Genomic DNA, 11739 nt, shown 5'->3' on the forward strand with positions numbered 1-11739 from the left:
CCCCTCTTAGCCATTTTAGCAAGCTGGGTTCAAAAACTAGGACATAAATTCCAATTTCTGTAGAAAGGAGAACTAATGAGAAGTTGTGACGAAACCATAAAACACTGACAGTACAATCATTTTGCTTTTGTTTTCTTTTATCTGTTTGTATGTTTGAGGTTTGGGGCAGGGAAGGGGGGACTGTTTTATTTTAGGTTTGTTTTTTTGTTTTTTTTTTTTTGAGACCAGGTCTCACTATGTAGCCTTGGCTGGCCTGGAACTGGCTACATAGACTAAACTGCCTCAAATTCAGTGAAATTTTTGGTATGTAACACCATGCTCAGCCTAAAGTCATTTTTTAGAATATGAAACATATATTTTGTTAGTAAGTAGTTCCTTTTTCAAGGTCTATCAATTGATACAAACTAATCAACCATGAAATCACTTGTACAAAACTGACCCACTTCTAACTAAAGCCAACTTGCTTTATGGTCCCCTCTGGCCCCCCAGACATGTATATGGAGAACAGACATACATGAAAGCAAAATTAAGTAAAAAAAAAATTAAGATAAGCCAATAATCAAGATAAGTAGTACCACTGGAAAAATAACTCCAGTTTTGAAGACCAATCTTAAAGCATTAAGACCCTGAGCCTATTTAGTATGCTAAGTAATATTCAAGGAACTCCCTGAAGCTATAAGTAACAATACGGCATCAAGTCTTAGAATTATGAAACACATTTTCTGTGCCACTAGCATAATTTCTTTTCAGGAAAGTTGTACCAATCTGACACTAAATCCCAGGTCTTTGGAGACATTTTAGCCTAAGGAAACAGAAGCACTGTTGAAATACTTGGACATAAAGACATTTGCTACTGTAGCATCTTCATGCATTAATGCCTAAAAGAGATAATCATTAAATAAAATTCAATAAGACAGGCAGTGGTGTTGCATGCCTTTAATCCCAAGAGGCAGAGGTGGGCGGGTCTCTGTGAGTTCGAGGCCAGCCTGGTCTACAAGAGCTAGTTCCAGGACAGGTTCCGAAGCTAGAGCAAAACCCTGTCTCAAAAAAAAAGTCAAATAATTATTAATAATTATAACTTAATCACTAGCAAATTATATTTGCTAACTGTAAAACTTCAGTAATGAAGCAATATAATACTGGCTCATGAATATAAAGAGACCAAGAGACCAAAGAGAAAATCTTGAAGCCTTGATCCATAAAAGTTCTGGATAAATTTTTTTTTTTAAGTCTTTCACACAGTCAGAATCAACAATTTTAACTCCTTGTATTTGGAGAGACAAGAATGCTTCATGTACTCCTGATGAAATAAAAACAGATAAACTTTGAAGAAAGGCAATATGGCAATGTCTTTCAAAATTATATGCTTCCCCAGAAATTCTATGGATTTTTCTTATAGATATAATTGCACATAAGCAAAATGGCTTACATTCCAGATTATTCACCAAAACATCACTTGTAACTACAAAACCTGAGGACTAATTGAGCAAAGTATGATTCATCTATGCATTATAAACCATAAAAAATAAGGCATCTCAGGCCAGGCTTGGTGGCTTACACATCTCATTCCAGCACACAGGAGGCAGAGAAAGGCAGATCTCTGAGTTCAAGATCAGCCTGATCTATAGAGTGAATTCCAGGACAGCCAGGGCTACTCAGAGAAACTCTACCTCAAAAATCAAAAACAAAAAACAAAAATACAACCAAAAAAGAGGAATCTCTTTAAAAAATAATAGAAAATATATGCCAAACATATTAATAATAGGGGAAATAGGAGTAAGTTAAAATATAGATCAAATCAATGCTTGTAATTGGATTGTCATATATATAACAAAGGAAATAAATATAAACAGTAAAAACCTATGATACTATCAATCCAAATATAAAACAATTAAAAACTCACTCCAGACCCCTCCTAGCAAATTAGCTCACTATCTCATTAATATCATGTAACAAAAAATCCTTAAAAAAAAAAAAACAGGTCTCATATTGCAACCCAAGCTGGTCTGGAACTCACAATGTAGTCCAGGTTGGCCTCAAACATGTAGCGATTCTCCTGCCTCAGTCTCTTAAGTACAGAAATTACAGATATGTAACCACCATTCCTGTTCAGGTTTTTTGCTGTTGTGTTTTTTGGTTTGTTTATTTTAATTAAATGTCTTGGTTTCTACTTAAGACATAATTTTTTTTAACTTTTCCCTCTGTACACTTTAACTAGGAACAGGAAGATAAATAAAATTCTCAATGATTTATTGATTAGATAGGAAAGTAGAGGGGCTAGAAAGAAGGGGTGGGTGACAACTCAAGAAAGAATCATTTATACTTTTTAAGTTTTAAAACAAAGGAATATATTGCATATTTTCTAAAATTTCCTTAAAATATCAATTCAGATCAGTATAAAGAATTTCTACCTAAAGAACTAAGACAAAAGAAACGAAAATCATGGAATTTGTCTTCTGGTTTACTACAAAAGGATTGCTGACATTATTCTCATCCTCCTGTTTTGTAGATGTTTTGTTCGGTTTTGTTTTTTGTTACCTAGGTAATGGTACTTCCAGCATTTCCCTTAAAGACTGTGAAACTAACAATCTGGAATTTCTCACTGTAGAGTTTTTGTAACCTTCTGTTTTGAAAGGTCATCTCCCTAAGGGAAGAAGCAAGATCTAGAAGCTAAATCAGGAGGCTAAGGAATCTGAGGTTAAGAGTTCCAATCCTGACAAATTGTGGAATTTGTCTCCAATTTTGGAAGTAAGCTAAACTTCCTGAGCCAGTGTCTCTCTGCTGATGACATCTTTTAAAGAACTGTTTTGACAGAGACTCAGGACTATTAACTTTAAATTTTCTTTTTAACTTTTCACACTACTCTGAATTTTGTTTTCTTGTTTTGTTAAGATCTTTTCTTCTCTAAATTGTCAACAATCCCACTCTATATCCATAGGTATTACGAACCCCTTAGACTCAGAAATGGGGAAGCCTAATGCAAGTAACATAATAAGGTTAGAACCTGAGCAATATTGAAGATAACTATTGATGAATAAAAGCCCAATCAGGATCTAAACTAGAACCTAAGCAGAAAAAGCAAATGAAAAACTAATTAGCATAATTTGGTAAGAAAGGATAGAAAACTTAATTTCCTAATATCTAATTGTGCGGCAGAAATAAGAAAGATCATAACTCCAATATAATAATCTAGCAAATGGGGACTGGAGAACTGGCTCAGCAGTTAAGAACACTTGCTCTTGCAGTGAATCTGCATTTGCTTCCTAGCACCCACATGTGAATGATAACCATCCGTAACTCCAGTTCCAGGGAATCCAAAGCCCTTTTCTGACTTACACCGTACCTACCAGGCACACATGTGGTGCACACACATACATATTTGTACAAATAAAATAACAAAATTCAGCTACATCTTCAAGGGTTTAGGTTTTGTCTTCTTACAGTATACTTATTATAAACATTTGCTGTTTCCTTTCTAATTCCGTTCAAGCACTTCTTCAAGATCGCCTTTTCACTAGAAAATATTAAATCTGTAGAGTTCTCTACCTACTGCTCTTCAGCAATACTCGGTAGCCTTTTGGAAAAAAGGTGTGTTTTTTTTAATTATTTATTTATTATTACACAATGTTTGGTCTGCATGCCAGAAGAGGGAGCCAGATCAAATTACAGATGGCTGTGAGCCACCATGTGGTTGTTGGGAATTGAACTCAGGACCTCTGGAAGAGCAGCCAGTGCTCTTAACCTCTGAGCCATCTCTCCAGCCCTGAAAGGTGGTTTTTTTTTACAAATACCAGAGAGATCCCTCTGCCAAACCAGTGAAGCAATTTCAGTAGTGCCTTCGCACACTGCAAACACCTCTTCCCAGTTAACAAAGACCAAACACCTCTAGTTACTTGAAAGTTTTTCAATAAAGTAGAATAAGAGAGCAAATGGCTAAATTTTTTCTGGATTAACTCAGACATTAGTTGATGCTTTTTTTGTGGTTAACCTACTTAAAAGGTGATCACATCACTCTGTGCTACAGAAGAGAGCAACTATAAAGAACAATTACATAAAACCCTATGCTCCAACTTACCTCATCCTTTTTTCTAGCGAAAACAAAGAATCAGAAACCACCGCCTTGCCACTTTAGTAATCTCAGGAAAGCCTACTGTCTTAATCATGTGAGTTCCTTTTCCTCAGTAATGACAGAAATTTATTTCCACCAATATAAATAGAACGCAATTTTATGAGTATTCAAAAAACTGGGTATGGTGGCTTGTGTTTATAATACCAACATTCGGAAGGCTACAGCAGGAGAATCATCACAAATTTTATGGCAGCCTGTGCTACATAGTGAGTTCCAGGTCAACCTAAAATACAGAGTAGGACCCTGTCTCAACAACAACACACAGGACCACTCAATTTTAAGATGTGAAAAAGATCAAGGCAGTTCTTGCATATGTTTATATTGCTTATGTTGGGAAAACTGTATAAGTCCTTCTTTCTAGATCTGTGATCTTAATCCACAAAACTCTGAAAACCTCAGCTTTGTTGATATCTTTTCTCACGGTAGTCTCTAACCTACATCAATGCAGTTATTTAAAGTCTTTAGAGAACTTAGTTTGATTGCAGAAATATTAACATGACTGATTCCTGACAATTTCTCTAAATGTCAGTTGAGATTTTATGTTACTGTGCATATGCTATATGTTTTTTCTAAAATCACTTTTTAATTCTAAAATGTCCAATAACTGAGGAAGAGATAACAGATATACAATGAGTCAATGAAAGATTCTACAATTCTGTGAATATAAGGTAATGATGAATCAATGACAGAAATCAAAACTATACTGAGATAATAAAAAACAAATTGTTCACTACTGTCTATGAAATGAACATCAATAGAACATACAATATGAGAAATTTCTCCCAAGAAAAGGGAACTATTTGAATATAAAATTACATAACATTTTCTTGGAAAGTCTCTAGAATGTGAAAAAAGAACTCATTTATTTTTTTCTTACTATGTAGCCTGGACTGCCCTTCAACTCAAGATCATCCTCCTCCTTTCCCAGTTCTGGGATTACAGATGTGTGCCACCATACACAGTTGATAAAGAACTCTTAATACATATAAAATGAATTTGGAAGGGCTGAGAAGATGGTTCCGTGGGTTAAAACAGTTTTTCTACAAGCATAAGGAACAGATTTCAAGGCCCCACCATTCATATAAAAGGCAGACGTGGCTATGCATGCCTGTGACGTCAGCACTGTAGGCAGAGACAGGTAGATCTCTGAGAAATCACTGGCCAGCAGGTCTGTCAGCCTAGCAAAAACAGCTACATTTTGGCTCAGTGAGAGACACTGTCTCACAGTAATAAAGCAAGGAGCCCACATCCAGCTCTGGCCCCCAGATGTGCACACATATACACATAAATAATTCAGATATCAACATTCAGAACCCAAGCCAGATTATAAATACTGGACTCAAGATTCTAAGAATTTCTAAAATACTACTACTCATTTCTGCTAGTTCAAAAACAACATTGAGAAAATTAAAACACCTAAGTAATGAGAACATGTTTGGGGATGCATATGATGCATATTCCCTTATCTTTCTTCTACCAGTTAACCATATAGTACGCCAGAAACTTTCGGACTTGATTAAACAACTTCACTCAGGTACACATTATTCCAAAACAGTTACATGTTGAAGTATATAAGAATGAGTGATTGAGAGCAGGGGAAGCAAAAAATAAGGGGGAGGGGTGTAAAAAGAATTATTCACTAGTAATATCCAAAGTTAACTAAAAACATCCTATAAAAAGCTAGTGAGTGAACCACATATAATTCACAGTGAGCCAAAATGAAGCCAGGTGTTCTTTGAAAGCCTTAAATCCCAGCATTCAAAAAACAAAGACAGGTAGATTTCTGAGGTTCTAGCCAGCCTGGTCTACAGAAAAAGTTCTAGGACTTTAGGACTACAAAGAGAAAACCGATTTCAGGAAAGAAAGACAAAAATAACATACTGGGCCACAGTGAAACAGCTTCCCAACTTGCTGCTGGTTATAACATCTTAAATAAATACCAAGTCTCTAGAAGTACAAAAACTAGGCTTCATCTTTGACTTAATTCCTGAAACATATTAAATGTCATATACTACACTTACATAAGAATTCCATCCCGGGCTGGAGAGATGGCTCAGAGGTTAAGAGCATTGCCTGTTCTTCCAAAGGTCCTGAGTTCAATTCCCAGCAACCACATGGTGGCTCACAACCATCTATAATGGGATCTGGTGCCTTCTTCCAGCCTGCAGGCATACACACAGAATATTGTATACATAATAAATAAATATTTTTTAAAAAAAAAGAATTCCATCCCATCAGCTCGCAGGAGAAATGCTTACCAACTCCCACTGTCTACAGTTCCAGAAGTCCATGGTACTTAACGCAGTATAATTAATTTCCTTTTTCCTGTGTTTGCTGAACTAGTACCTACCAACTTTTAGAAACTTTCCAGCAGGTTCCTTTCACAATCAATAAAAAGAGAGAGCTACACTAACTTAATGATAATGTTGTTAATCATTTTATTAACTAAATATTTTAGATAAATCCTAATGGTAACATTAAATTTTAAAGTACAAGATTTCTTGTTCACTCTTGAATGTACTTGGTCTCTAACCCTCCAACAATGATCAGTGCACACACTTGCAAAACGTGTTACACGGATGAGTGCACAGCACTACAGACAATTCTAGAGGAGCTTAAATCGTTCCCAGGGTATCTACTCTTGCTATCCATCCACTCACAGGGAAGTAGTTCGTTTTAATGTTCTCATTGTTTACCAGAAAGCATAGACAGTACGGCTGACTTTGCCGCTCCCGTTTCCTTTTGCTGGCCTGCTGAGCTTTTGCAGCCAATTGACTTTGCTTTGACGCTATAAATATCTGGGAAATGTTCTGCATTTGATGCTCTTGGATTCTGCATCCATATTTAGCTGTTTGTGGCATGTCTTTGTTTAAGCTACTCTACCACTCATAAACTCAATCAGGTTGAGCTCTAACATGGCAAAGTCAAGACGGACTGATACTCAACACCTCTTTACTATGAGGCAAAGCACCAATCTGCTAGACCTGATGACAATAAAGGAGGTGGCAAAGTACGGATATAAACAAGACAGATTTCCTAGTGTCAAAATTTTATTGTCTTGACAGGACATGGGCACAATTATTGTAATACTGGAATGAAACATTTTACTTAAATAAAGGACAGCATAAAGGTTTTCTCTTAGCTGTGTCTTAACGACTTGCATTTGTTTGTGCTTTAAATATAGATCCACCTACTACAAAGCTCTGAACATATTCCAAAGTAGTTTTCCAAATCATGGCAATACACAAAGCTCTGGATCAGTCAAAGAGCCAAACCTGTTACCCACAAAGTAAAAACAGTGCCAGTCTTCAGATCTGTTAAAGAAAATACTGCTCCTAAAAGTTTCTGTTAATATTCTTAGGAAGGGAGAAATATTTTTGTTTGTTTTTTTCAAAGAAAAGTCTCGAAGAGAACGTGAGCTGCGGGCAGCAGCCAGCATCACTCGGTACTTCTAGCAGTCTACCTTTAAAATAGTGTAGATCCCCACACTGCGTAAGCCAGACCTGAGGAGTACATCCACCTTCCTAACGTGTGACATATCCTAAGCAGATACACATCTTGCTGACTTTCTTTCTTTCAATTCAGTTCACTGACCTTTTGATGAAAGGGCTCCTCAAGAGTCCTCCTGACAGTGATGACTTAAAAAGTACTGAATTAAGAGCTTGCTCAGTGACTGGCTTCTGAAGTCAGGATGGAATTTGTAAGCCAAACAGTAGTTAAATAATGGGACCAACTAAACCAGATTCCATATTTGATGTACAAACTTAGAGCCAGGAGTTAAAACTATTTGTCCAAAATTAGAGAACCAATCTGTGACAAAGCCAGAATTGAAAGCCAGGTTCTTACCCTCCAGTCATGTACTCTACACAGGGTTCCCAGTTCCTGGGGTTCTTTGAAATAGGTGGACCACAATGAAAAAAAATCTCAAATTATGTAGATCAAATATGACCCAAGAGAATCAGTTTTTAATACACAAAGCAGACAAAAAGCAAGAAAAACAAACTAATATTTCTTAAATTTTTACTTTCCAGCTGGGCGTGGTGGCTCATGCCTTTAACCCAAGCTCTGGAAGTAGATAGAGGCAGATCTCAGTGAGTGTGAGACCAGCCTGGTCTATATGTCAAGTTCCAGGTCAACCAGGGATACATAGTGAGAACCTGTCTAAACAATAAATAAACATGATTTTAAAAACTGATTTTCCATATTCTGTTATTCTGACTTCAAAGACTCACACAATAGAAAATTTTAAAACAGCCAGGCGTTGTTTAGTTTGGAATGTTTGTAGCCAACTACGGACAGCCAAAGCAGTGTCCAGGGTGAACTTCCTTAGAAGAAAAGCAGCAGTATTAAACAGTAAATAAAAACAATTTTTAATTGACTGACAGAAATCATACATTTAAAAAGAGATGATACAGTGGGAATTCTGCTACTTGACAAATGCTCCCTCTGAATGCCTTCTTGTGTATGAATGTGTGTGCATGTAAGCAAACTACTCCAGATTTCACACTGTGTGCAGAAACCTGGAACCAGGGGTTAAAGCCCAACGTGTACAAAGTTAAGTGACAACCAAGCTGTGGCAAAATCAAAAAGAAAACCATCAGGTTCACAGCCCTAGTTGTATATTTCTAGGTGTAGAGATGTAAGGCAGGGTGTGTTTATGTGTGTGCAAAAACATGCATGCAAGTCAAGTTCTAGAATAGACTATCAAAACAATAGTATAAATCTATATGAGTTCTATGTGAAGGATGATATTTAAAATAACAGCTAGAATACCCAACTTTCTGAACACTCATTTACATGTTCCTAAGAGTAACATGGTCCTATCTCTAACATCATAAATTAGCAAAATGTAACCACAATGAATCCTAATTGATATTCAATTTTAGACTCTCATCAACCTGTCATAAGTGATCAGCTAAACTGAACCTGCAAACAGGTGGACTATCAGGCACCAAAGCTTTTAATCTAACCTGAGAAGCATAAAGTGAGTAACTGCATCAGTTCCCACTCCTTTGCTTTAATTCTTACACACACGCACGCACGCACACACACACACACACACACACACACACTCACTCACTCACTCTTAGAAACATCAGCAAAATACAAAGCAAAATACAGAAATTTCTAAGAACTAGTCATAAGTTGCTGATTTTTTTGATTGGAAGGACCTTTCCAGAATATCTAATCCAATCCACTCACTTTCTAGATAAGGAATCTGAGGGGGGAAAATGACCTAATCTGCCCTAAATTACTTAATAAGTTTAGTGACAGAACGGAGGCAAGAACTCAAATGTCTGAGAACTTTCTCACAGAGATAGACATGAAGTCTTGAAGTCAACCAAACCGTTCAAAGACAACTTGCAAACCATGCAAACGTTGGTCTTGAATTGTAAAGCGTAGACCCTATTTGGAAGTATGAAAGCAAAAAATAAATATAATATGCTGATCAATAACAGGCGTAGATGCACATGACTGCAGAATAGCACTCAACACTGTACTTGATCCCAGATGCTCCATACTGGTCATCTTATATTCAGGCACATGAGCTAAGTGATAAACATCTTGCTATTTCAATATTTTGGAAAGCCGCAGCTACACTGTGAATGCAGATTACAAATCCTGGGGCTGTGAGTTTTCAAAACCAGCATGTTTAATGTTGCCACGGCCTTACCTTACGAGAAAACCATCATTCAGTTTTAATTTACAAGGTGGTTAGTAGGAATGCAGAAAGAAAAAGTTTTTAGTGTGTTCATCACTTTAAACCTGCTGAGTGGCAACCCGGTCGCTTTGCAATGAAAACCAGAAACAACAGTGCAATCTGAAACAATCTATGCACTCAGGACGAGCGGAGAGTACGGTTCCAAGGAAAGCTGTAGATAAATCTACTGCTACCAAACCCTTGAATTTGGACTGGGGCTTGCTCTCTCTCACGCTGTTTTGTTGTTTGTTTTTGTCCATTAGCTCATCTTCTACTAAGATTCTCATATCTTCGTTCCCAGACTTGCTTCACTCAACAGGAAGGAAATGAAATCCCATTCACTTGGTTGTGTGTCTTATTCCATCATACCTTCCTAAAGACTCAGAGAAGCAAGTGTCCTTAATTAATCACCGAAGAATTACGTCTAGACAGCTCAACTCCATAAACTTACTGTGGATATCTAAAGAGGTCCAAAGATTCTACTAAGTCACATACCCAGGCGCTATATTGGATAAACTTGTCAAAAAACGCATTGCCTGAAACAAAAAGGGATGTGGGCAGCTGACCTAGGATAGATGGGGTCTGGGAATGCAATGGAGCCCAAGGCAAGAGAAGAAACGCCGGGCTTTTAAGTCAGACGGCCTGTGATCCTTACCGTACACTCGGACCCAGCTCTGCTGCTGACACACCGACTCCAGAAGGATCCGATCCAGCATGCCACCGGCTACTGCCCCGCTGACTGGGACAACCGCGTCCAGATCCTCCGGGGGCAGCGGCGAGTCGGACTCCAGCCCCGAGAACATCTCCGGCCACGACAGCGCCTCCGCGGCTCCTCCGGACGACGGGGAGAGCTCCATGGTGTCCGGGGGGGGAGAGCAGGCGGCGGCCGGGCGGGCTCCCTGGCTGCGGGAAAGGGACGACGGCGCGGTCACCAGCACCGGAGCGGCGGCGGCGGGCGCGGACGCCGCTCACCTCCTTCCCCGCCGCCCACCGCCCGAGGGCCGGGCGCCGCAGCCCACCTGCAAGCGGAGGGTGGGACCCGGGCCGGGAGGCGGGTCCAGCGTGGCCCGGAGCGGAGGCGGGACCCGGCTCAGGTGCGGGTCCGGAGCGGACGCGGTGCACCGGGGAGCGCGGGCTCGCCTCACGCCCCCGCGTAGCCTTCCTCAGTCCCGGCGGGCGCGTCCGAGAACGGCCCGGGCTCGGACTGAGGATGGAGCGCGGCCAGGCAGGGCTGGGCTCGGGGGCGTCGCCGCCAGGGGCCGCCCCCTCTGACCGGCTCCCGCCGCCGCCGCCTCGGGGGCACAGAGCGCCGGCTCCCTCAACCTGAGGGGCGCGCCCGGCCCGGCTTCTGTCCGCCTGGATTCGGCTCGCTCCTGCGGAATGCGCAGGCCGGCCCGCTAACTCTCAGGCCGCCGCTCCGGCCGCTGCTCGGGCTCCGGCTCGCGCTCCTCTGTGAAACCCACAAGCCCGGCAGCCGCGGCGCTGGCGGCGGCGGCAGGCGGCATCCCAGGGTGATAGGCCGGAGCAATCGAGAGCCGAGCGCACGGCCGCGTGTGCAACCCAGTAACCGAGCGGAGGAGGAACTGCCGCCGAAGACAGCAAAAATCGGGCACCGAGATACTCATCGGGCCAGGCCCGCCTACTTTCCAAAGTCTGTTCCGCCCGACCGCCTCTCTATGCATGATCCTTGAGCTGCTGCTGCTGGAAGCAAAGACCGTGTGGGGAGGCGGAGAGAAAGTGGGGTGCGGGAAATTTAAAAAGATGGGGAAGGCGCTCCCCTTTTTTCTTAGCCCCTTTCCTGTTGATTTCTGGACCAACGCTCCTTTCTCCTTGGACGAAGAAATTGAAGACCCTGCTTTATTTAACAGTCGCCGTAGGGGAAACGCCATCGTTCTTCCAGAAGGAAGAT

General features: G+C 40.5%; 1 protein-coding gene across 5 annotated transcripts in view; it reads right to left on the reverse strand.

The window, feature by feature from the left end:
* Nucleotides 1–10976, reverse strand: part of Rasal2 (RAS protein activator like 2) — a 287723-nt gene extending 276747 nt beyond the window's left edge. For 4 of the 5 annotated variants that reach the window (XM_075988343.1, XM_075988342.1, XM_075988341.1 and 1 more), the window contains exon 1: nucleotides 10486–10831. In XM_075988343.1, the coding sequence (XP_075844458.1) occupies nucleotides 10486–10687 (202 nt within the window). In that variant the 5' untranslated portion in view covers nucleotides 10688–10831. The other variant, XM_075988340.1, reaches the window with a different exon arrangement.
* Nucleotides 10977–11739: the final 763 nt, after the last annotated feature.

The sequence above is a fragment of the Microtus pennsylvanicus genome, chromosome 10 (assembly GCF_037038515.1).
Source record: "Microtus pennsylvanicus isolate mMicPen1 chromosome 10, mMicPen1.hap1, whole genome shotgun sequence".
NCBI classification, from domain to species: domain Eukaryota; kingdom Metazoa; phylum Chordata; class Mammalia; order Rodentia; family Cricetidae; genus Microtus; species Microtus pennsylvanicus.